This window comes from Epinephelus lanceolatus, chromosome 20 (genome assembly GCF_041903045.1).
Source record: "Epinephelus lanceolatus isolate andai-2023 chromosome 20, ASM4190304v1, whole genome shotgun sequence".
NCBI lineage: Eukaryota > Metazoa > Chordata > Actinopteri > Perciformes > Serranidae > Epinephelus > Epinephelus lanceolatus.
In genome coordinates this window covers 35,025,079-35,051,802 of record NC_135753.1, presented here as the reverse complement: position 1 = coordinate 35,051,802, position 26,724 = coordinate 35,025,079, and the positions used below count along the sequence as shown (strand labels likewise).

The following is a 26,724-nucleotide window of genomic DNA, read 5'->3' as shown; positions in this document are numbered from 1 at the left end:
TCTTCTCTACTTTTGTCAAATTACACTCCTACCTTCTGTTCAACTCGCCTTTCGTTTTTTTTCTTCTAACATAATTCAAACCCCCTTTGTCTGTTTTCCCTCCCAACTCTCATCTATTACAATATTCCTTCTCCAGGTTATCTCATTAGAAAAACAACTTCTCATTTATTTCAATTTCTAAATGAGCAGCACGTCCAACATGGTTAAAATGTACTTCCAACCAGAAGAAAGAAAGAAGGACTGCCTTCATCAATCATAAATGTTTAGCTAGCAGAAGAAGTACATGTCAGCCCTCAGGTTTTACGACAAGAAACAAAGGTCGTTTGCTGTGCTGGCTGCATCGCGGTGACAAGTGAACTTAACTTCCTCTAAGTGCCTCTAGAAGTACAGGTAAGTGTTTTTGGTTGTTATTCAGTGAGACGGAGCAGTAACAGAATTAGAGCTTGAAATAATCTTGTTTGTCCACCTGCCACTGTGGCTGGTCGATTACAAAATCTTCCAGTCACTTAATAGATTGTCGTTGTTTATTGTCTGATGAGTAAAGTGAATCTAGCAGGTGCTTTCATATTTTACCAACCTTATTTTCCAACCCTGAAAAACCAGAAAAACAACAGTAGAGACACTGACAGATGTTGTACTATATGCAGATTAAAGGTTGCTTAGCGGACACATAGTACAGGTGTGCGTGTCTTCACTTAAGTTCAGTTTCAGGAAGTTCAACGTGTTTGTTTTCTCCTAAGGACATCAGGAAAATAAGAGACTTCAGTGTATGTGTCGGCATGATTGATGAGTATGTGACGTCCTTTAAAAAGAGAACTCACTGACCCAGATTTTATACTGCACTCTGATCATGTTTCATGTGTCAGCAGATCTGTCGGTCTATTATACGTGCATGCATGAGTGGTAATGAAAACTTGATGTCCTGGTCATAGTTCAATTAAGGTGTTGACATGACAGGTTTCATATTCAGGTTAGTGTCCAGGATATTATGTTGTTTACACTTTAATAGATTAAGAAAACTGAAGGGAATTAAAAGGTATATATTTAAAGAGCACTAACGGCTGTGGCTCAGAGGTAGAGCACTAATTGGTAGTGATGGCCAAATGAGGCCTCATGAAGCATTTGTTTTTTTGTTTCTTTATTTACTGAGCCCACTAGATGGCGCTTTTTGTTCAACAAAAGGTTGAAAGCACACTGAATTGGCATTCTTTGAGCCTCTCTCTTTAAACCATGAGCGCCATCTAGTGGGCTCAGAAAATAAAGAAAATGCTTCATGAGGCTTCATTTGGCCATCACTACTAAGAGGTTTCAGGAGCAATTTAAACAGTAAGCAGTTATGTCATGTTAAGTACTGCCTTAGAAGTTTTTTCCCAGCCCTGACCAGAATACAGCTCTCTGGAATAACAATAGGTACTTTCTATGGTCATATTTAAAGATATTAAACATTTAACTGCATTTTAGATATCAAGTCATTTTAACTGCATTTTAGATATCAAGTCATGGATGGCAGTGAATTTCCTACAGCTCAACCAGGACAAAACAGAGGTTTTAATTATTGGTCCTGAAGGCCAGAGAGAGAAACTTTTACCAAAACTACAAGATTTTAAACCTTCACAATGTGTAAAAAATCTGGGTGTGATTTTTGACTCTGAGCTTAGTTTTATTCCACACATCAAAAATGTAACAAAGACAGGTTTTTATCATCTTAAGAATATAGCCAGAGTCCGCCCGTTTCTCTCTCAGGCTAACACGGAGGTGCTGATGCATGCTTTTATCTCTTGTCGTTTAGATTACTGTAATGCCCTCCTGTCTGGTCTTCCCAAAAAGACCATCTCTAATCTGCAGCTACTTCAAAACTCAGCCGCACGAGTGCTGACGAGGACCAGAGGGCGGGAGCACATTTCACCAGTTTTACAATCGCTGCATTGCCTCCCCGTGTATTTCAGGATCGATTTTAAGGTTCTTTTATTAGTTTTTAAATGTCTTAACGGTCTTGGGCCATCTTATTTATCTGACCTGCTTTTATCATATCAACCCTCGCGGATCCTGAGGTCCTCCGGCACCGGCCTTTTAATTGTTCCAAGAGTTAGAACAAAAACCCACGGGGAGGCTGCATTCAGCCATCATGGCCCTCACTTATGGAACAGCCTGCCGGAGAGCATCAGGACTGCAGAGACTGCTGATGTTTTTAAAAGGAGGCTCAAGACTCACCTTTTTAATTTAGCTTTTAACTGATTTCTTTTACTCTTTTAATTCTTCTATTATATGTTCTTTTTACTTTCTAATGCTTTTAAATGATTTATTTTTAAATCTTTATGCATTTTAGTTTCTAAATCTTAATTTATTTATTTATTTATTTATTTATTTATTTATTATTATTATTAATATTATTTTAATCTTTAACTCTTTAATTTTTCCTAATCTCCATGTGTGGAGTCCACCCCGGTCTGTCTGGTCGGGGTTGTCTCTGTGGCGGCGCTCCCTGTGGCCGTGGGCTGTAGCGCCTCTCAGTGTGGATGGCTCCCCATAGGTGGTTCTTTCCTCACCTGGTTCCTCACTGCCCAGCCATGTTATTGACTATATTGACTGTGTGTGTGTGTGTGTGTGTGTGTGTTTATATGTGGGGGTGGGAGGGGCGGGTTTTCAATATATATATGTATTATTTTTGTTTGTTTTTATTCTGTGAAGCACTTTGTGCTGCATTTTTAATGTATGAAAAGTGCTATACAAATAAAGTTTGATTGACTGATTGATTGATTATGCAAAATATTGTCAACCAGCAGCTTCGGTACAAAAGAATCTATATCAGACTTCCATCTTCAAACAATACTAGTGGAATCCTGCTGCTGAGGAAACTTAAGATTGTAAGGCAGTGGATGACTTGCTTCTTTAATAGCTTCCACTTTAGTGGAAAATTATGAAAAAAGTCACGTAATGAAAGTGAGAAGTAGACTGACTGAAAGTGGGAAAACTAAGACATACTGTTGTTGATTTTGCATATATTTTTTCCTTTTTCTTTGTTTGGTAAATGGATGGACATTTTCAGAATGAAAGAAAAATTTGAAGAGGTTGATATGTATAGCTTATTATGCAGTGGTTTTAGAGGCCCGGCCCACTTGAGATGAAAGTGTGTGTGGCCCCTGAACTAAAATGAGTTTGGTTTACAGTGATAGCTGTAACATGAAAGCTGTTTCACTTTCGACCTATAAAAAAGATTTCCCCCCACTGCTGCCATGCATGCTGCTCTTTCTTTTAATGTGTTTAAGGAAAACCTTTTTATTTTATTTTTTTTTAACTATATACTGACATTTTAAGGCCTAAACATCAAACACTCTATGAAAATAATCTTTTTGATGCAGCTCTACAAAAAAATAATACAAAACCTGTAGAGCCAGTTCTTTTATTGTGGCGTTATGAATATTTCTTTTATCTGCTTCTACTCTAATTTTTTGAGTGCAAAAAAATGATTTGTGATAAACTGCAACCAACCTGGCAATAACAGACTGGAATTAAAAAGCAGTGGTGAAACTGTTTCAACTAAAAATGTGAACTCAACGTAATCAAATATGCAAACTCAGTATTGGCAATGAAAGAATAGCTGGTTTGAATGAGTGACTTAGTGGCTGATGGTCAGAGCTAAAACATTATGTCAGTAGCACAGCAGAAGAAAAACAATTTGATTGTTTAGGCAGGCGGACCGATCATCTCAGCACCCAGGTAAAACAGAGGCGTCTATCCTCCATATAAAGTATGTGTTTTATCCATTTTTTTCAGGGTAGGATAATGGAGAGTTACCGACAACCTCTTCTTGTGCTGTGGTTGACTGCAGTGGTAGCGATGAATATACATGGCAGTAATGCTGAGGCTGTGGGAGACGACATCCTGGTAGGAAATGTTCTTTATAATTTTTTAAACTGCAGGAAGTGGAAATATGTTGGTGTGGACACTCTGGCCCAGAACAATGATGGTTCATCTGTTATCTGGATTGTTTAACTGATTATAATCACTGTCCATTCATCCATCAGCAGGTGAAGAACTTCACCAGCAAGCTCCAAGTCATTCCTCATAATGACAACAGCTCCAATGTTACTAAACTGGTGATTGAGGAGAGCCTGATCACTCTGAGTGACGATGACAGACTGGCCCTGGCTACTTATCCCACACTGGTAGAGCTCCACCTGGATGATAACCAGGTGACCAGTATACCAGCCAAATACTTCTCTGTGGTACCAAACCTCAGAGTGCTGTCGCTGACCAGGAACAAAATCAGCAGGTAAATTTAAAAATATACGCTAGCTTGTAGTCTATATACTAATTTTATCAGGTTTTGAATACATTGGAAAAGTAAATAAAGATGCTGGTATGTATAAATGTACTAAATTTATTAGATTTTTCAAAGTGGACAATATTTTCACATTTTATAAAACTTGGAGAAGAGTTACAACTCAGTAGTGCTCCAGACTTCTAAAAATGTGCAGATCAAAATAAGGATAAATATCTGTTACTGATTAGCCAAGAGAATAGCTGCATCACTCGTTTACATGCACAGTTAAGTCGAACTACAGTTAAGGCTTGATTAGGCCATTTAATTGGACTACTGTTGTGGGGAGTTGATTTATCAGCAGAAGTATGCCCCCTTTCAGCTTGTTAGTATTGGAACCTTTCCTGTTGACCTATTACGTCACAGACCAAACATTCGAGAGTTGTCCAGCTGTTCTGCCACTTTTTGACGAGGCTGCCATTCCTCTTCCTCCCACACATGTATTGTAAATTATTTAACTCTTTGAGCTGACACAGCATGAACTGTGTCTTCTCGTCTGTCCAAAAATGCACAGCTCTGGATGTAGATTTCACCATGTTGTTACTGGCTTCTACTTCTGTTACACATTTGATGCTATTGGACTTCTGGGTCAAAGCCCAGGGCGAAAATTGTGGAGCATGCTCAGAGCGTCTAGGCTAGTTTGGGTCTGACTGATTTGATACATGCAGGAGGAATTCAACTCCCAATCACATTATCTGGGTGTGTTGGTCTGACTTTGAGAAATTCCATTTAGTACGATTTCAGTCAGACGAACATGTTAACATGTATTTTAAAAGTCGGGTTTTAGTCAGACTAACACGATATATCGATTTTCTCTGATGTCATGTGCACGCACTGACTGTTATGGCTGTTACATGATGAGATATATGCACTAACACTGTTATGCCTACATTAATTACTGCTTCACAACTGATTCTACCTCTGGGTGTTACTGCAGCCTGGACCCAGAGTCTTTCTCTGGCCTAGATGTCCTCACCGAGCTGGACCTGTCCCACAACCTGCTGGCCAGTGTCCCTTCACAGCTATTCAGACAGCTGAAAAATCTACAGGTAAACCCCCCCCAAAATCCCTGGGAGTGTTCCCAATGTGCAACGCTTTCAATATTTATTAGGACCAAGTTTAAAAAGAAAAGTCAGAGTTCATCATCATGTTTACAATATGTTGTTAACCTGAAGTTCTGGTCTAATTCTCCAATGTCTGAAATAAAACCTTTTAAATATATTTGTACTGTAGCTCGTTATTGTCTATGGGAAAGACAAAAATGTGGTCCTCAAAGAATGTTCATCAAATGCGTAGTCACTGGTGGACTAAAGTTGCTTCTGTGCAAAAGACAACTAAGTGTAAACCTGGCCAAGTATATTTTGTTTTCCCAAGTTATTATCAATCCATTAACCTGACCCTGTCTGATCTCATTAGGTGCTGAACTTACAGGACAACCCCTGGAATTGTTCCTGTCTGCTGCTGAGCAGTATTGAGGAGATCACAGCAGCCGGAGTTACCACAGGTAATAATATTCCTTAAAAAGTTTTAGAAATAAAACTGACAGGTGGGCCTTATCCAGGCTGCTTCAGAATTCTTATCTACTCTTATTCATAGGAATACTTGTATTTAGGGCTTGATCTGATCTAATCTCAGAACATCACTCTCTGCCTTAAAGGGGAAGAATGCACATTTTCGAAGTTCATATATGTTATTCCTAGTGATGGCCAAATGAAGCCTCATGAAACATTTTCTTTATTTTATGAGCCCACTAGATGGCGCTCATGGTTTAAAGAGAGAGGCTCAAAAAATGGCAATTCAGTGTGCTTTCAACCTTTTGTTGAACAAAAAGCGCCATCTAGTGGGCTCAGAAAATAAAGAAAATGCTTCATGAGGCTTCATTTGGCCATCACTAATTATTCCTATGTGTGTGACCAAAAATATTAGTTAACATGAACAAATCTCTCCTATATCCAAAAGCTAGAGTGCTAAAACTCAAATTTGTGATGTCATAGGGAAATAAAGTCTGGAGCTGCTACAATGACCAAGAATTGGGAAAGATGTTAAAGATGACACTGAGAGCATCAAGGGGAATGTTCTTAGTACAGACTGAATCACAATGTTTGTCTACAATAACTTTGGGACTCCGGGGTTTTTCGGACCTAATTGTATTGCGGAGTTTTGCACAGCGGTGACCGGATCTTTGCTCTCAAACCACAAAAAAATGTGATGGCACAACAGTCTCCTTCAGTACATTATTCTATGCTTTCTTTTGATTTTCACATTGGCTAGTCATCCTGTTTAATTTGTTTTATGATTAAATCGGAACCGTTGAAACAAGTTGTAGGAAGCCTCTGCAAGTTATTGGTTGCTGGCAGACACTCTGTGCTGCAATAAAATGGTTAATCAGCAGTGCCGTGCACTGTAGAGCCGATGCGCTGCTGGTTCTGCCGGCCTGAATAGAATATAATGTCTATAGCCTTACTGTTGTGTGTACAGCCTTTATAGACTGAGCTGAGTAGTGATGCGCGGGTCGACCCGTAACCCGCGGGACCCGCAAATGGACCTGCGGGTCAGGCAGCAGTGATCGTCTGTTAAATCAGTCTGTAAATGATATTTTGACATTATTGGCTATTACTGTCACGGCATACGAAGGTACTGATGCGTTGAGCAGGTGACAGTCCGCGGTCGTTTTCAAAACACACTTGTGTCACACACTCCAAAAGAAACTTGTTGAAACTTTAAACAATAATTTATTGTACAAAACGGGGGAAACAAACATTGACGAAAACGGTTCCATAATTCATATTAAATTCAAAAGATAACGAAAAAACAGCTACAAGTTAGAGGGAATAGTGATAAAGTGGTAAAACTTGGCATTGATCCACAGCCTCAGACGGATGCGCTCAAGCGTGCCGTGCACAAGCTCAGTTGGTAGGCTATACTATATTTTCACATTTTTAACAATGCAATTTAAAAGTTTTGATTTTTATTGATAACCTACATTTACCAACAACAGAAAGACTACATTTAGCACCAAAAAAATATGTAAACACAAAATAAATAAAAAATAAGTAAATAAAAAAACAAATATCGAATACCAAATTTTCATAATGAATATGCCTACCCATAGAAACGAATATTCGAATATCCTAATATTTGGGTACAGCCCTAATTTTTTTTAGGTGGGTCTTCTTAGGCTGCTGAAATGTGTTTTGCTGTGGCCGCTGTCCACAGCAGTAGATTTGGTTTATCACAGATGTTAGCAAAGCAACACAGTACTTACAATAAACACAGCAGAAATGTCAGATAGGTCAGACCATAGTGTTTAAACCTTACACTTAGGGTTGAAAATGACCATAGAAATAAACAAGTTTGCTTAAATCACATTTCTCTGCCATTGAGAAATTGCCAGTTGTCTACCTAGAAGTTATTCATGTCAACGTCATGGTCAGTCTGCCTGCTTAATGAAGCTCTTCTGGGTCTAAAAAAAGGAGACAAACATTCTGCAGATGCACAAAATCAGTCTCCCATTCATTGTCTGTGGAGCAACTCCACACACTTTAGAATGTGAATCTAGAATACTTTAAACTATTCTAGCTCATGGAAATGTCATAATGGAGTTCTTAATATAGCTGTTCCCCTTTAAAACTGCCTCTTTCACACTGTTTCCAAACTAAATAAACTGATGCTGTGCTTAACAGACAATGGTTTAGATAATCCATGTATTACAGTTGTCTTAGAAGGTGGCAGAAGACTTGCATTTAATCTCTCTGTAAGTTTTACCTTGTGCTTTACGTTAATCTGACAGCATTCCAATGCGCCGTGCTGTCGTCAGCGCAGACTGTTGTGGTGACTTACACGTCAAAGTGACCTGGGTGCTTACTCAGACATGAATAAAGTAAACTGCTGTCAGCTTAATGTAAAGGGGTGCATGTTTGAGCAGCTTAAGTAAATGTTCATGAATTAAATTGCTTGTATATGTGTGGCTCTACAGGGGGGCAACAAGTCACCTGTGCTTCTCCAGAGAAGCAGGCTGGGACAGATCTTTTGCAGGCTACAGTCATGTGTTACCCATCATCACCCCCACCTATCGACACTACAGACCCACAAACAACCACAAAACCAGTCACCCCTCAACAGTCTTGGGGCTCATCTACTGTGGTGAAGACCATTCTGACATCAAGCCAGAACCGCAACATCAACATAGGTAAGAATAAGAGAGACCTGCGTATTTTCTTATTCTTTCCCTGCTCTTCTATTACATATGTGGATGCACAAACAGAACATAACGACCTTAACACACTGGTCTCTCCTCTCTGTCTCCATGACCCAACCCCAACTAGACCAGACACCTGTGCTCAGCAACACATGGAAGTTCACGGCATGTGTTATGGCCTTGGCACTATGCACCTCCATGCTCATTGCATGTGGCATGAAGGGCCCCTCCTGGTACAAGCTCTTCCACAACTACCGTCATCGGCGACTGCGCCAAGAAGAGGACCAGGACGACACCGTGTCGACAGTCTTCTCAGAGACAGGGAGACACATGACCCATCAGACATTCACCTTTGAGCAAGAGGATGGGCAGATAGAGGAGGGAGAGGAAGATGAATATTTTGAGGATCCATACATCAGAAGGGAAGGAGACTTAGGAGAACCATGACAGAGCAAACAGCAGCTGGTGAGCAAGTGACAAGGCGAGGAGGGGCAACGAGGCAATCGTCACAAGAGGAAAATTTGTCACTTGTGTACTTTAAATAGGTGCTAAATGTAGGACTGCTGTGTGGCTCCTAATGAACATTGCCTTGAGATGGGATATGTATAGTACACATCACTTTAGGTGGATACCCTGAGGATGAATAAAATCATTTCACTACTGATGTTCTAAGCACTAGTTAGTGTTACCATTCCAGGGGTCACCAAACTCTGACCTGTGTCTGTGGCTCCTTCTGTAATATTTTTGTATTGTTTCTATTGTAACGTTTGAGCTCTTGTTCAACTAAACCTGGCTCAGATTACAGGAATTTTGGGCTTACTGATCCTCGATCTACCCCACCTGACAACTGGAGGAGAAATCCGGTCTGGGACCATAAACGGTACCAGTGTTGAGCCCAGATTACCTGTTAATCTGAGAGGTTTACAGATCCAGTCTTAAACCACCTGATTATTTCAAACATGTTTGATATTTGGTACAAAGCAGCTCACAGTGTTGCCAAGCAACATTTTAAGCCCAGTTCAGACCGAAGATTCGCGATGAGAGAAAACTGAGTTAGAACGCTGCAGAGAAACGTTGCCATGGTGTGAACTGGCCGGTCTAAACTTGACTCAAGCTGGACACTCAGCTGGTCAAACAGCCAGCGGCTAGTTTTAGAACGTAAAGCACGTCACCTGTTTCGACAGCCAATCTGCCTGTATTAAAGTCGACTGGTCAAGTCAAACTGACCGCAGATCGCGTGTTTGCTTGCTGCGACAGGTGCTCTATCCCCGCTGAGCCCTCTGTTTCTGTCCTCACAGTGTGCCAGTGTCAGACGGTGGGTCGCTGCTGCTGCTTGCTGTATGTGCTAATGCCCCCCCCTCACACATACACATTTTCACTGACTGATTAATTGGTGCTGGTTATTTATACTATGTGGCGTATTCATTATGAATACAGTCCATCTGATGCTGGTTTTGTTTCATCACTGTAGCCAGTATCTCACTATCACTATCTCATTTATATTTGAAGAAGCTACAAATTATATTCAGCCACAAAATAAGCTCTGACAAGCTGGAAACAGAAGTACAGAGAGTTGTTGACTAGAGATGATACACCGTCTCATCTAGCTGCGTTGGTCTGAACCAGCAGGTTTTAGAATATTACAGAACGGCGCACTGCAAGTAGCTGTTTGTTTCAACTCATCTCATCATGAATCTGTGGTCTGAACTGAGCTTTAGAGCTTATGCTACTGTTGACTGATTTTAAAAGTGATAGTTAAAATCTAACTTTGCTGAAGAATAAACAACCTGCACTAACAGTGTCTCCCCAACCGTTTTCTCTTCCAGATCTGTTTAGCCTTCTGCTTTTGTTTTTCTTCATGCAAAGCAATATTACAGCAAGTTCTCGCTGGCGGTGCGTTCATGCTCCCTTGTATGGTGTGTCTGTTGTTCAAATGTGAAATACAGCTAACATTCCAGAAAGACATGAGCTTGACATGAAAATGATCAATTTCCTAAATCAATCATTGATCACACCAATGCAAACATTAAAACCTTTTAAAAGTCAATAAACATGTTTCTTATGCTTTCCTCTATCATCATTTTTATTTCATGAATTAACATTGGCTATTGTTTCTAGAACAAACAGCATTAAACATAAGGTTAAGAACAGGATTTCCCAACTTTAAGTCTATCCCCAGTAAACCCCAGCATTACAGCTGTGTTGTTACCCCACAGTAGCCCGCATTAAATGTCCCCCAAGCACTTACTCTCTCCTCTCAGTGAAGATGCTGTCGATGCTTTCAGCCTCGCTGTCATTCTGGGCTTTCAACTGGGGGGCACAGAGAGGAAGACAAAAGAAAGGGATGAGCGGATATTCTCATTATATTTGCAATGATAGAATAGTTTAAATACTTGTGAAAGGCGTCTGAACGCAGCTCAAGAAAAGTGATGTCACTCCAGTTTCAAAGGGTGAAGCAAGAGGTGTCAGAAATGTTCCCACACTGCTCACATGGTGAACTTACAATGTTGTAGTCATTGATCATCTCCTCCATCTCTGTGTTGGTGTTGAGCTTGTCCACCAGCTGCAAATACAAACAAACAAAAACAACTACAAAAAATGTAAAAACATGACCTACAGAAATTAAGCTGTGTATCAGTGTAGTGTTGCTTTCGTCAACGAAAAGTATGACTAAATATCGTCATCAACGAACCTTTATCACGTGACGAAAACGAAACGAGACGCAACGTAAATGGTGGTCATGTGACGATAACTATAATTAAATATATAATGCAATATTGTTGACGAATAAAAACGAGACTAAATGTGGTTTACAAAATAAAACCTCTGCTAAAAAGTCTCTTCATTTTCGTTGACCAAAACGAGACGAGACGAAATAACGTTATAATGTTTAGTCGCGTTATTATTATTATTATTTTGCAGTATTTCCGTTTCCTAGGCTGTGCGTCGCACTGCGCAGGCGGATTACAGCCGTGACGATATACAGTACATCATCACTCGCTCTCATGTGATATTGCTTTTATACAACAGTTCAACAACAGCTTAAACAGCAATGCTGAGCAAGGAAATGTTAACAAAAGGTGATGAAATAAATTATTTAAGTATGTTATGTAGCTCCGCAAAAAAAAAAACAGTTCCCCCAGTCTGTTGCCAGGCAACGCGGCACACACCAGGAACTCACAAGCTACTTTGTATTTTCATTGATCTGAAGCTGTGTAACTTCGTCCAGTTCGGCTGATGAGACGTTGGCAAACCTGGATGTTGGCACAGCCGGATTCAGCTTCCACTCTCCCTCATCCTCATCAGTACCTCATCAGATAATCATTGATAATTCCTGACCGTTATCACTTCATTTTTACTCCACTCCAGTTTATCGAGGTCGGCTGATGTTACACAAACACACCTGGAGGTCTGCACAGAAGAGTCCTGGCTTTCCTTTTCCTCGTCCTCTCCTGACAACCACTCATAATTTAATTCAAACGTAATTTTGGGGAAAATATCCATCTTCTTGGTGTAACGCTATAGTGTCAGTTTGTGTCAATGTAGAGTGTGACAGTTGGTTAATTAACGGCTGTATTTATATTTATTACACGGCTCTATTAAATGCTGTATTCTGATTGGTCAGTCGCAGCATTCAGAGGTCTGATATTACTGTGTAATGACCGTTGCTATGTAGCCCAGCGTTGCTAGGGACGCTGCCCTGACAAGGAGATTCAGCCGTTGCCGGCAGGGCAGGGTGCGCGTCGGGGTTCTATTCCCCTCTCGGGAGTTATTTTCCCAGTATTCACCAGCTCATTATACATTATCCCTTACTTATAACACCTGTGAGCGGAGTGATTTTCCTGTTACAAGTCCCAGTGATGTTATACTCTATATCAGCACTCACGGAATGCCTCTCGTCCAATCAAATTACTTGGTCGGAACTAACTGTTGTATAAATAAATATATATTTAGCTCTAATTAGGAGCTAATTTAGAAAAGAAAATTTTGGTTTGGTTATACTATACTAGATACTTATACTATATTGACTGGGTATAATAGAATTGCATTACTAAAAAGAGACTAAAATACAATTTTCATTGACTAAAACTAGACTAAAATGTCATCAGTTTTCGTCGACTGAAACGAGACAAAAATAGTCATGGATTATTCTGACTAAAATAAGACTAAAATGCTCAGACTTTTAGTTGATTGAGACTTGACTAGACAAAAAAGAGTATGAACGTGACTAAAACTAATAAAAACTAAAATGACAGTTTGACACAAAGACTAGACTAAAACTAAAATTAAAACAGGCCGCCAAAAACAACACTATATCAGTGTGATTCATTAAGTGTTAAATCGGGGCACCTTGTATTATATCAGACACTTAAGCCTTTAAAGTACACCGCTAACATTCAAATTATGTCTAATCGATCAAACTAAACTGACCAAATATACTTTACCATCATTCAGCTGCTGAGCTGGAGGATTTCTTTCCCACCTGTCATTTGTTTGAGCTAATCATTCTCCATTTTTACACTCACTCACTAGAAGTCACTGTGGATGACTTCAGCTTAATACACAAAGTGTAAAAATATTCTGATATTGTTTATTGTTTGTGACCAAATTTTAATTGCTTTACCTTTTCCCCCAATTTACATTCTGATATTGTTCTGATACTTGTTCAGTTTGTTGCTTCTAATATCCAGGATGTAGGAAGTGAAGATTATTTTCCAGTGGTTACTCACTGAACGTAATTATGGACAATGACTAAGACTTCTTCTTTACAGTTATTTACCATGTTGTAGTCAGCGAGCTGCCCTTGTAGATCCTTAATCTCTCCAGCCAGGCCTTCAGCTCTGAGAGCGGAAAGAAAACAACAAAGGGATGGAAATTAAGGAATTTTTTATTTACATTTTTATGCAGTTGTTCATTATAATATTAATCTTTTCTATTGGTCAATCTATTTCAAGAGCCCTCGTAGTCATATGGGATTACAGCGCAAACAGACTGGGTTTCAGATCCATTTGTCTCAAGGCCCAAACACACCGGCGGCAAACACTGCATGTCAAAAAATGTGCCCTGTTTATTTTTGATGTACAACCCCACACCAGTGGTGACTAGACACACGTTAACACTCCTTGACATGCTGCCCTGCGACACTTCACACCACTGTCCTATTTCCAGCCTCACCGTCCCTGGAATTAAATTAATTTTCCTCCACAGACTCTCTGCTTGTACATACCAGCTCCTAAAGCAGCTCTTTTTCTCTGCTCCTATGGCAGCTCGACTCTTCTCCTCACCATGGATGCATACAGACATACATACATACTGCATACATACTGTTGCTGTCTCATGTGTGATGAAGAATGGATGAGGAGACACTCGTTGTTGAGGTTGAGAGACATCCCAAGCTAAACAACCCACAATCCCGTCAATATAAAAACAACAGCCATTAAGATACTTCCTGGACAGATCTGCTCTTCAGGTGAGAAATCAAGTTTAATTGGGGGCTGTCCCCACGTGATTTTAGATAATGCAGAGGTGGAGGAAGTACAGATCTTTCAGTAAAACTAGTAATAACTCTGCGTGGTCATCTGTTGCTGCTGCAGCACGACACGCGTCTAGTGTGTGCAGCGTGTTTTTAGCTTGACATTTCCTGACCGGAGAAGGGAGTTCTGTTTCTCTGTGTTCTCACATAGATCTTATTTCCTCACACAGCATGCATTATAATTGCATAGTTATTTGTTTTATCTTTAGATTATAATTTCTAGCTTTCATGGTTCAGTGCAGTCTACAGACACGTCCCTGTGTATGGTCAGTGAGTGTATTTTCTTATTTTTATGAATACTAGAAGGCTGTGGAATGTAGTGGACCTTAATAACACAGGAGACTGTCTGTTTTTTTTTTCCAATTACAAAATGTACAGTATGCACTGACAAGTAAAAACACCACTCACCTCTTCTCATAGGAAAGATAAACAGAATTCTCCTGACGGTAGTTGTCGATCTCTTTGTGCAGTTTGCTCGTCTCTGTGGTTAACTCGTTGATCTTGCTCCTAACAGCAACAACAAAACATTCACTTTGAAATAGTAAAAGTGACCAGTGTATATCGATAGGATGTTAAAGAAAAGGTAAAGGTAATACCAATAAGGGCATGACCAATTATGTTGGTGACAGTAGGAGAAATAGTTGTATTACCTAAGAAGGCCCAGGTAGTAGGACTTATCCAAAATCTGTCTCTGAGGTCCTTTTAGAGATCGAGAGAGAAGGAGAGGTTAGACTTGTAATGATATAATGCCTGTTTCAGCATGGCTGCCTTAACATTAAACTGTAAAAATACAAATCTATGTATGTATAAAGTGTCAGCTGATGTCACTGCAGAGTTACCTTTCATGCCAGTCTTCATACCACTGAGCCCCTGTTGGGTCACAGGCCTGTCAGTCACTTTGATCTGTGCTGACAGGACTCCGGGGGTGGCGATGGGGATGCCGCCCCTCATGCCAGGATGACCACTCGTACCTGGAACCATCTGGGTTAAAAATGAAAGAATAAAACTCCATAAAATGCGGATTCTACTAACTCATTTGTAGGAAACATTGATGTTTAAAGTTACAGCTGATTGTGAAATTAAAATGCTGCCTTCGTAAATCAGGTGCTAATTACATCCAGATCATAAATGCAAAATATGTGAGACATGTAAGTATAAAAATGGTCATTAAAAGCTGAGATACTTTTGGGCTTTTGTACCTTCCCTACTCTGGTTGATATGATGCTGTGAAGTACCCAATATACTCCCAGGAAGAGCACTTGTATCTCAAAGCCAAAATGCATCCAAGCCACAGCTGACTTACCCCAGTGGTGACACGGATAGCTGTAGGAGGAGGTCGGACGGCTGTTGGTGGTCTTCCAGCAGCAGGGGCTGCAGATCCACTGCGGCTCATCGGGCGGCCAATGCTGGAGGGAGGCCGCTGACTCGCCATGATGCCTAAAGCCAGTGGACATATTAACAGTAACAATAATCAAATATTTGTCTACGATGGGTGGAAACACACTCATAAAGCCCAGAAGTGCTGCTTCAGCTCAGTCCTTGTCAGACTTGAATCCTGATGCAGACATTTGTGTATTTCTTCCATCCCTCCCTACTCTGCCCACACCTGAGGCTTATACTGCGATGCAAGTTCAACTTACCCAGGATATCTTTTTGTTATCCGGCTTGACTAATCCTAACATTGGCCATCTGGGTAAACAGCGCTACAAAGCTGGTTATCAGCTAGTTCAGGCAAATCTGGGTTTTCCTATTCAGCCATGGGCGTGTTCAAGTGAAGAGGTTAGGGTGTTAATTACAAGCGACATCAACTGAACCATGAATGAAGCAGGCTACTTCATATGTTATGAGATCGAACGGTACTGAAAGCGCCTGGGACTGTGAGACAGTAAAATGTCAGTGGCGTGGGATGTAAATGATACTCTGTAATCTCATAACATAAATGTGGAATATTGAGAATACTATCCAAAAATTCACCGTCGACCGAAAGTTAAATTATGTGTCGGTATCATTAGGCTATATCTGACATTAGTGTACAGTATTTTTTGCTGTTTAGTTGGATGATGATGAATATGTCACATAAAACACTGAGAAGTGATGCCAGACTGTTTCTGTTACTAAATTAAAGGGTGGAAAAGTCGCCTAGTTAATGACTGATGAGGTCTATCTGACTAAAATCTTGCAATTATAATAATGGAAGCCAATCAACATTTCTATAATAAAATATTAGCTTTTTCCCCCCAGTTCTCACGACACAGGTGTCTCATTTTTTTGAGTTGCACTGATGGAATCAGAGTGTAAAATATCAACACTGTCACTGCGGAATAAAATAAACTTTGCACAAGTTAAAATGCTGCTAAAGTCAGGTGTTTAGTGTGTAGATGATCTCTGTGTTTGTTGGAAGCTCAGTTTGAAAACCAGTGGATATGAAACCCTGAAACAATAAAATGACCTACTTTTACTACTGACTTATGACAATATATAGGTTTCTCTTTTTTTTTTTAATCTGAGAATTTTGTCCATGGATACTTTTTTCTTCAGCGATATGATTGGTCAGAGTTCAGGTTGTTGACAGGCTGTGATCTGATACTCTGAAGTTAACCTGTTCAGGTCAGCTGTTCAGCATCAGTTACCAGGGTGGAGTTAACCCTGAAGTCACCTCGCTAACTCCAAATCCTGCTTCATAGTACAGGCCTCTGATAGGCTTTAAAATGGATGACTATGCCTGCTCTAGCTAACACAGTGTGAGCAGGAGGGAAAGATGGGAAATAAAGTGCTGGGGCTTTCCATGTAAGAATGTAAGAAAAATATTACATGCAACACAGTATATAAATTATGTTTGTTCTGGATGCACAGATCCCATATTACTGAAGAATTGTCTGGACTCAGGAGCACAAACCTTTTCACAATCTTAACTCTTTGTAAGGGCAGTTGTGTAAATTCATGACAGCTGTCCTGGCAACTGAATGATGCTGCATGTGTCCAAGTTTTGAGGCTGGCTTTTGGATTAAACTCTGTCACACAGCATTTACACTTGCACCACTGATGCAGAGTCAGAGAGGTTATCAGACAGACTTCATGTGGTCTGTCAGTGTGATCCTCTGCAGCAACAACAAAAGCAAGGTTGCCCATTTAATAAATTCCCAACAGCTTGGTGACCATGCAACTTTGAATATCAAGAACAAATAGAAGTAACGTTAGCTGCCTGCACGTTTATGTATATGTCGATGTAATGATTTTACAATGACCGTTACCGACCAACCGACAGCTTTAGCATTAGCATTAGCTATACGACGTTAAGTTAACGTTATCTATGAGAAATAACGTAATGTTAACTATAGCTAAACTCACTTCGGTCGTTTTGGAGTAGGTCCCTGATACCCAAATTGTTACTTCACCATTACCGTTAGCCAAAGTTAAAATAACTTTAGCGTTAGCTCGTTACCACAAAGCAGCACTGATAAGCTAGCTAATGTTTCGTACCTTAAACCGAACTCCTTCTCGGTCGTTTTCGTCGACAGAAAATCTCTCTACAATTTCCGACCGTAGCAGCTGTTCAGTTAGCTCCTTTACTTGATAGGAAAACGTAAACTGCCGCTCAAAGTTTATACGCTAGCTAGCTACAAGTCAGCTCATTATTAATGTTTGCGTTACCTTAGTAACTATCTTCTTCGCCTGACATTAAGCAGAGTAGAAGGAGGAGAGTGCGGTGCTGCCCCCAGCGGCCAACAGCGGAATCACACACAGACCAGATCTGAGTTATTCTCTTCTGTTTGGACTGTTTTGTTTTTTTTTATTATGTATTTATTTCAAATTTCAGGTCATACAAACAATGTGTACGGCACATGCAGACATTTGGCACGTAATAGAACACATAATTACATCAATATAATGTAGGGTACATCAAGTCTTGTCAGGATTATTGCAAAATGAAAATAAAAACAAAACAAAGAAAAGAGAAGTAAAGGGTACAAGGCACAGTAAATTCCCTTTTACTCGAGATCAGTTAATGACAAGTCATTAAGGTATTGCAGCATATAGTCACTTTTCTTATTTTGTGTTAGTTTTAAAGTATGTACAAATAAAAATCTACCAGAAATATGTGGAAACTTGGCAGGGATTTGGACATTCTCATTTTATCTAAGTAGCATAAGATTAATTACAAAGGACAAAGACTTATCATTTCATACAAATCTTGTAATAATATCCTTCAGACCAACTGTGATGATATGTCCAGTTTTTTTCATAGATATATTTCTCAAAATCCCTCCAAAAGACAGATGGCACAGGGCAAATACAGAATAAATGTGCAATTGTCTCTGACTCAGTCTCACAAAAAGTGCATTTATCATCCAAGTCTGTGAACCTGGAAATTGTGTTGTTACAAGGATAAATGTTGTGTAGTATTTTGAACTAAGTTCTCTTATTTTATTTGAAATACAGACTTGAAAGGGGCACAACCATGTTTTACGCCAGTTAATATTGACTAATTGTGAATTCCAGAAGAACTTTCCTCTGGGGGAGATCTTATTGTAACTATGAAGTGCATTCCTAACATGCTTATTGGTAAATTTTCTATCGAGTATATCAATCCCTCTAATCGTGAAAGAAGGTGTCTGAACCTCAATCTTTTGATAAGTTAAGTGACACTTCATTAACCCGAGCATATTCTGAGGAATGGCCTTTACAACAGAAGCAAATTCTTTGAATTTGACTGGAAAGGATTTTGTTTTTAAGAAATTTTCATAACTATAAAGATTGCCATTATCTTCAAATAAATCTGCAACAAAAAATATACCCCTTTCAATCCAGCCTTCCTCATATAAAGTCTTGTTTTTGACAGTAATATTGCCATTGTTCCAAATTATTTCCTTATGAGAAGAGAAGTTATGCACATAACACAATTTTCATGCCAATAAGGCCTGCTGATAAAACTTTGAAAGTTTAACTGCTAATTTAGCGACAGTAAAATTGCAACTTAGTAAAAATTTTAAGCCACCTACCATTTTAAATAAATTGTGTGGAATAAAATACCACAGTGACTCCGTTGCTCCAAACATTTCTTAAGCCATTTGATTTTAAAAGTGGAATTTAAATGAAAATTCTCTTCTGTTTGGACTTCTGAGTGTGTAGTCTTTCTAATGACGTACTTTCAGTCTTATACTTAACTTTACAAACTGCGACTTTCTTGACTTGCAAAATTACTTTTTAAATGTACAAATATAATGTATGTGATTTTTGGCACGTTCAAATAGGATCAAAAATGATTTGTCACTCGCCATTAACTAGCATAGGGGAGAGCAGGGTCGTCTGTGACACTTTTATACAGACAAGGGGTTGCTTCTTAAATCTAATCTGGCACTCTACAGTAAAATTAGAGCCCTGTTGTTCAAAGTAACAGAGCATTCTTTTTCTATGTTAATCAACAAATGGTTTAATGAATCTCACATTCATTCTGTTCAGCGCTCTGCTGCTCCGTCTTCCCAGACAGTTTCTGTGTCTCAATTCAGGGGCTGCAGCCTTTGAAGGACGCAAGGACGCTTGACGAAAGGAGTAAGCTAGTAAGTATATGCATATATTTTTTATTTAATACTTGAGGAGATGATTCACCACCGGAGACACCGCCGCTTGATATATTTCAGGCTGACGGGCTGTTTTCAGGTAAAATTAGCCTATAGGAATGTTAACCGTTAACAAGTTAACAACTGTTAGTTAACTCAACTTAATATATGATCATAACTGGTGCGCAATGCACCTTGGGATAGGCTGGGCCACGAAGGATTCATCCTTGCATCTTACAAATTCTGGGAGGCCGCATTTCTTGGCCACAGTTGAAGGACTGACAATCAGTCTTCAAATACACCCTTCAAAGGCTGCAGCCACTGAATTGAGACACAGCTAAATATAGACGATGCGGGCAGTGTGATTGCATCAGGGCCAATGGGGTGGAGGGGCCCACAGAGAGAGAAGGCTTGTAAAAGTGATTCAGATTGCCACCTTGCGTCATGGTTTTCTTTGTTTTCAACATATTGTACCTGGAGCAAGACAGGGGAGCATAGAATAATGGTCCTTGCATTTATTACAATGTGATAGTTTTATTCTGGAACTGTTTGCATGGTGGTTTCAAAGGTAAAGAAGTTTGAAAGGAAAAATAAATGTACAGTAGCTTGCTAAGAACCAAAACGACACGTTCACATGCAACAGCCGGGAAAAGAAACAAACAAAAACAAAAAAAAGTATTGAATATGTAGTATTTTGAGAGTGAACTTGTAATGTCTTGTTCATCTGATACCATGTTGCATGTACACATTTGCTCATGCAGAGGATCAAAGAATGGCAGCTCTATTCCTCACACTTCCCCTAGAGGTCAGTGTCTGTCTTTGTTTCTGATGAAGCAGAACACCATTAGTCCCACGACTTATATATAACCTAACCATATATAAAACCAAACATTGCTCTTGTATCTTTTTTATGTTAAAATAAAATCCAAGGATAATAAATTGCTGACATTACTGACCTGTTGATGAAGTCAGAAGACGTTAATCTGTGGAGACATTTTATCATGACACAGCAGGAAAAGCAGGGGTGCAACTACAAACTGTTGACAATGGCTTCATTCCATCTCAGTGTCCTCTGGGCAGATTTCTGTATGCTAGTTCACTGCCATGTCTTACAGGAAATATTCCCTATGTTCATATTTCTTTTTTCAAACCCAACACACTCAGGATCATCACACAGGTGTTGTCACTTGTCGGCTGATTAGACCTCTCAAGAAGACTGTGCTTGATTGATTGGATTGATTGGATCATCTTGAGTAAACAGGTCATGGTTTCTTGCTGTTGAGTTTTTCAAATCTATTTTTTGGCACCACAAGCCTTGTGCCATCTAGTTCCATTATGCTGGAGATGGCAGACATCTCTACGGCCAATATCTCCAAAATTTGGCACCTCATACCAAAACAATCTATGTATTTTTAATTTGGAATGAACCGCCCCTTAAAGGTGGAACAATTTGTATCTTCATCATTCTTTTAAAAGTAGCATACGGGAGCCGGGTATCACTCCAAAGTCGTCAAAATCTGGCACTTGGGCAGTGACTTGTGGCGTCAGAAACCAATGAAATGGGCATCTGTTAACACTGGCATGATAGGCAGCTGGTTGCTTTTATAGTTTAACGGCACCCCGTCGTGTCTTAGTGATGGCCAAATGAAGCTTCATGAAGCATTTTCTATATTTTCTGAGCCCACAAGATGGCGCTTTTTGTTCAACAAAAGGTTGGAAGCTTCACTACAATGCCTTCTTTGAGCCTCTCTCTTTAAACCATGAGCGCCATCTAGTGGGCTCAGAAAATAAAGAAAATGCTTCATGAGGCTTCATTTGGCCATCACTAGGTAAACGCTGTGGGACAAGGACGAATGTTAAGGGGGCAACAGTCCCACTGGGGCGAGCAGGAGTGGTGGATGGGTCCAAAGAACACAGACTTTCTCCAGAGAGAGCGGTGTTCGCATCCTGTAGGACTCTAAAGCCAAACCCTGTTCTTTTTTCCTAAACCTAACCATGTGTTTGTTGTTGATGAAAAAAAAAAAAAACACCACTTAGTTGTATGGAAACATTAAATTTCCTGTGAAAACACAAGTGTATTTTGAAAGACATTGATGTAACAGGCAGAACTTGACACATTGTCCCAGAACTAGTGATGGCCAAATGAAGCCTCATGAAGCATTTTCTTTATATTCTGAGCCCACTAGATGGTGCTTTTTGTTCAACAAAAGGTTGAAAGCACACTAAATTGCCATTCTTTGAGCCTCTCTCTTTAAACCATGAGCGCCATCTAGTGGGCTCAGAAAATAAGGAAAATGCTTCATGAGGCTTCATTTGGCCATCACTACCCAGAACAACAACCAACACACCCAGGGTACCTTATACGTCGTATGTGGACGTAGAAAGTCCATGACTAAAGGTTAAGATGTGACAAGGTCAAAGTGACAATGTGTTTCATATGGACTTAGCTCTGTGCAACTTAAACCTCAAATTAACCGACTAAAAACACCTCCTTAAACATTTCAACAAAGTCAAAGACAAATGAGAGTTTTAGTCCATTTTATTTCATGTTCAATAATCACATCACTAATTAACAAGTAATCACAATAAACACTTTTTTTTCCAAACCAAAAAATAAAATTCAAATTAATGAAAAAAAAAAATGAAAGAAAAACAACAACACAAAAAACAATGAGGAGGTTCTGCAAATGACATAGTAAGTCTACCTAACACATCCCATTGTTGTTTTTCAGCATGCTCTGCAGGTACAGTAGGCGTTTATTAGCTAGTGTTACTCTTGCATGAGTGCAGTGGTGGTAGATGAAGCTCTACAATGCTCCCTGGATAGATTACTGAGGAGCGTTTATTACACAAGCCAAACCTGACAACTACGGTTAGTTCACCTTAGACAAGGATGTGTTAGGGTCTCGGTGCGTGTGTCTCTCCGGGGCAGGTTGCTGCTGTTTGAGTGCTATATATGTAGCAGCCAACATGTTTGATATGCACTTCTCCCAAAATTACAGGCCTACATGTTGGCCTCACTTAGTGCCTGCTTGAATAAGAAGTTCCCTTTGCCCACTGTGATGTACAGTGTCATGTGTTTCAGGTGCGTTAGCTTCTGTCTGCTTGGTTCTTTTATCATTTGAACCTGCAGAGGTCACTGTGTCCTGAATGAGAAGTTAACCAGCTAGTCAAAACGTTATTATCTTTTAAGACTGGGCTTACGGGCATGATTTAATAGTGTGCACTACAAATTTAGTTTAAAAATGTCTTAAATTTAACTCTATGCTGCCAGTTTAACATTTAAATCCAGCTGCTCTTACAGCGCCTTAAATAAAATCAGATTTTAAAGGTTTGAATCTTTAGTGCACATCCACAATTTGTGAAACTGGCTGTCACAATTTAAAAGTATAATCCCTTCAACCATGAGAGCACAACCACCACGAGGCTACAGGAACACAACGATAAATACATATACAAAAGTGTTGCGTCTTTAGTACAATATATCTCAAAAGACATTCTTTCACTTCAGTAGCCTCTTTCTAATGAAAAAGGCAGACTTTTTCAATTTCTCATACTAATAATCAGAATAATAATAGTCATAATAGTCATGATAAAATACTTCCTCCCCCTCAGAGCCATTAAAAGGTACATGGACATAAAAGCTGATCTTATCAGACCTTGATACCAGCCCCTCCGTCCCCACCGCGGATGCTGTTACTGTCTTTTTTGTTCTTGTTGGGGCCATGAAGAGTGCATCGACAATAAAATATCTATATACATCCGTGTGCAATCTCAAATTAGTGGTAAGCTAAAAGATGGTCGTGGACAGGCACAAGGAAAAAATTTAGCTACGCGACAGCCGTGGCACAAACAAAGCAAATCGACTATTTGATGACAGCTGCTCTCAGTCCTCAACCTGCGGGAAAGTACTCCAACATCTGCACATGAAACAGTCCCACTTCAGAAGACATTAGTCAAAAGTTATTGCCTATTTTGTCCAAAAAAATCGTGATCTTTCGTTAAGGCTTTCTTTTCTTGAATACAATTTTAAGGGATTCCAATATGAAACAAAATAATGACTCAATCTGAACTGAAGAGTAAAAAGAGGGCACTGTAGTTCAGTTTATTGCTCTGTCTCATGTCATCACACAAAATCTCATTTCTGATTAAGCCATTTAGGAGCACTTGTTCAAAGAAGGGTACTTTAGCTTATAATTAAATCCTCTTAAATCCCTTTTGGATATATTAAAGCATTAAGGTGCAATTTAGTTCTGTCAAAGCTTCTTCACGAATCATTAAAGTGACAATCTCAATAGAAAAACTAAGGAGTGTTTTTGTAGTTTCATGTTTTCTCTCTGGGGGCAGTCGATGGAGCTTTGGTCTTAGAAATGAATTTAAAGAAACTAACTGTGCCAATGAATCTGCTGTTATCTTGTTATGTTAGCTTATCGTTACGCGAAAGAATTATAATGGAGACAAACCCAACGAAAACTGGAAGTCATTTTATCCTGTTTTACTAGATATGTCTTACAACTAGCGCTGGTTATTGAACTGTCAAACTTTATTGCAGGGTTCCTGCACATTTTTACCAATATATTTTAATAACTTTTCCATAGCTCTTCCATTACTTTATTAAAGTAGAGTAAAATGGGTCGGCCTATATAGCAACACAGCCATTTGTAACTGCTAATGCTTGCTAGCTTCACTGGCTCGTTTACGGGAATTTCATGACCACGGGAACTCTGTTATAGACCCTTTTACTGTTCGGAAACTGTATGCCGTTTGTGGTGGGCGGGGCTTAGCTGGAGGCAAAACAATTCTCCACAGACATTAGCTAGTGCTAGCTAGAGAGGCCTGCTGGCTTGTTTTAGACAATGGAGGAAGATGATGTGAGTGGTGCGTTCAGAAATACTCATTCCTAGTTTCGAAGCGCACTCTGGCACAAACTGGACTGTTCGTAAATTCGGAGCATTGTCTGAATGTAGCGTTGGGTTATCCAGAGCACCACACTCTCAGGAGGAGGACGACACTTGAACGGTTTCCCCCAGTTTGTTTGCTATGGAAGCTAACGTTAGCTAATGTGCTAAAAAGTTAGCGTTCCAGAGAAATCCAATATTCCTCTTAATCCCTCCCCAGTTTCTGATGAGGTGGACATGATAACCCTTAATACACATCACGTTATTCATCCCTACATCAGGAAATACTTTTTCCCTAACCTGATATGAAGTGTGCGCTGCACATGTGAGCATTTTTGATGATGGCCTCCGTCCAGTCCTTTGGTCTTATCACATTTAACCATAGTTGTCTTTGTTGACAGGCAGTGGCGGCTGGTTTTGAGCCATGACTCCTTCTAGATCACATTTTAAGACTCCTATGTAGCCTACAGCCCTGTGGGGGAGAGTCGTGCTTTGCCTCCAGCTAACAAACTGATGTTATTGTGACATCGGGCCTAAAAGAGTCTATAGACGTAGCCTCATTGTGTTTTCAGTTCGTGAAAATCAACTGCAACATTTTGATCACTGAAACAAGTCTTGTTCGGCATTTGGTTGCACTAAAAAAACGTCTAAGGAGTCGTATAATCAGTTTTCCAGTAAGTGAATTTTGTTTTAATGGTTTTAAGACTGTTTTTTGCTAGCTAAAAATTAGCCTTATCACAAATAACCATGGCTGTAAGCGCACTGTGCTAACCAAGCTAGCAGCTAGCATTAGGGTTATCTCCACCCTCCCGTCCAATTATAGTCACTTTTGGCTGCAGAAATCCAAGATGACGGGAGTCCACACACCAATGGTGACGTCACGGCGGCTATGTCTTTTATTTTATAGAATATAATTTAAAGCAGTAGAATTAATAATGCAATTAAGAGGTGAAACAACAGCCATCCGACACCAGCTCTTCCTGTCCATAATTTTAGTAACAACACATCAACTGTCTTGGATCGCCCCCGAGATATACATATGGTACCAAACCACAACACTTTGAGTCATAATGCACGAAGGCTTTCAGCTCTGGGTGTGATATCGTATAATGTGGCCATGCATTATAAAGGCAATTGGAGGCAACAGTTTAATACATTGCTACAAGAGAAGAGTATAAAGCCACATCATGTTCCACTGCCAACACTCCAAAGACAAAAGTGCCGAACACGTAGTAGAGATGTTTTCGTATTCAGCTACTGCCAAACAACATGCTACCATTACCCTCATAGAAACACCTGAAATGGGACAACAACCATGACGACACACAACTACCAGGACAGCTTGATTTACACAATTTCCTTACAACAGCAAAACCAGGTTGCCCCTAACGTTTTACGTCCGATTCGTCAGCTACGATATCCCATTTGTCTGTGCAGTTTTAGGTGTGAGCCTGCGTCACCCTCGTTCACTGCAGTTTTCAGGTAAGAAGGACAGGAGGCACATACGAGACACACCGCTCCTTTGACTTCAGAGACGATTAGGCATCTTCCTCGTCTCCCTCTGGATCGCATGCACACTTAAAGCTTCTCTACTTAAGCAAACTTCCACTATTGCTTTTCAAAAACTTTCACCTTTCGACAAGGATTTTGCTATAAATGCAACGCTTGCTCTGTCACCCTTCTTGCGTCATATCCATTCTCACTTTCTTCCTCCCTCTGAACATTTTCACTGTGTGTCTTGCTTTAACAAAAACCTGTGCGTGTTTCCAAGATATTCTGAGTGCTACTGGAAACAAAAAAAGACCGCCCACTGTATTGCTTACGCAGGAAGAGACGTACAATAAATAAATAAACCCTTGTTTTTAAATCAAGAAACTAGGAAGGAAAGAAAAGAAGAGAAAACTTGAGAAAGACAGAAATAAGATCCGAGAAAAGAACACCAAAGCTCATTTTTACACAATGTTGTCACTCAAACACATCATCACAAACAGAGATTAAAGAGTTAAACAGCCTAAAATGGTTCAAACAGCCTACTTGTTGTCTAGCTTTTTTGTTTGTCAGCTTGTTTATGGTAAGTGATAGTGAAGAGAGAGAAAGTGATGAAGCAGATGAGACGGACAGCTGATTACTATGATGTTACTGAAACAGAGGGTGAGTGGTTATTGGGAATGAACAGCCCTAAAGTCACGAGGGAAAGAGAAGCTATGTGTGAGTCC

General features: G+C 39.8%; 2 protein-coding genes across 4 annotated transcripts in view; one reads left to right on the top strand and one right to left on the bottom strand.

Moving 5' to 3' along the window:
• ift74 (intraflagellar transport 74) overlaps positions 1-20,698 on the bottom strand; it is a 31,456-nt gene extending 10,758 nt beyond the window's left edge. The window contains exons 1-8 of one of the 2 annotated variants that reach the window (XM_033639496.2): positions 20,567-20,698; positions 15,356-15,489; positions 14,892-15,033; positions 14,703-14,751; positions 14,461-14,559; positions 13,300-13,360; positions 11,023-11,082; positions 10,768-10,829 (exon numbers count right to left, since the gene is read on the bottom strand). In XM_033639496.2, the coding sequence (XP_033495387.2) occupies positions 10,768-10,829; positions 11,023-11,082; positions 13,300-13,360; positions 14,461-14,559; positions 14,703-14,751; positions 14,892-15,033; positions 15,356-15,484 (602 nt within the window). In that variant the 5' untranslated portion in view covers positions 15,485-15,489; positions 20,567-20,698. Of the gene's footprint in view, positions 1-10,767; positions 10,830-11,022; positions 11,083-13,299; positions 13,361-14,460; positions 14,560-14,702; positions 14,752-14,891; positions 15,034-15,355; positions 15,490-17,532; positions 17,708-20,566 lie in introns of those variants that run through there. The other variant, XM_033639495.2, reaches the window with a different exon arrangement.
• On the top strand, positions 245-10,570 carry LOC117265106 (leucine-rich repeat-containing protein 19-like). Of its 2 annotated transcripts, none has more exons than XM_033639498.2 (7): positions 245-390; positions 3,775-3,885; positions 4,029-4,273; positions 5,259-5,370; positions 5,738-5,825; positions 8,298-8,510; positions 8,647-10,570. In XM_033639498.2, the coding sequence occupies exons 2-7, from the start codon at positions 3,784-3,786 to the stop codon at positions 8,964-8,966; spliced, it is 1,080 nt and encodes a 359-aa protein (XP_033495389.2). In that variant the 5' UTR covers positions 245-390; positions 3,775-3,783; the 3' UTR covers positions 8,967-10,570. The 2 variants fall into 2 exon arrangements, with proteins under 2 accessions (XP_033495389.2, XP_033495390.2); XM_033639499.2 differs by having other exon boundaries at positions 246-390; positions 4,026-4,273.
• Positions 20,699-26,724: the final 6,026 nt, after the last annotated feature.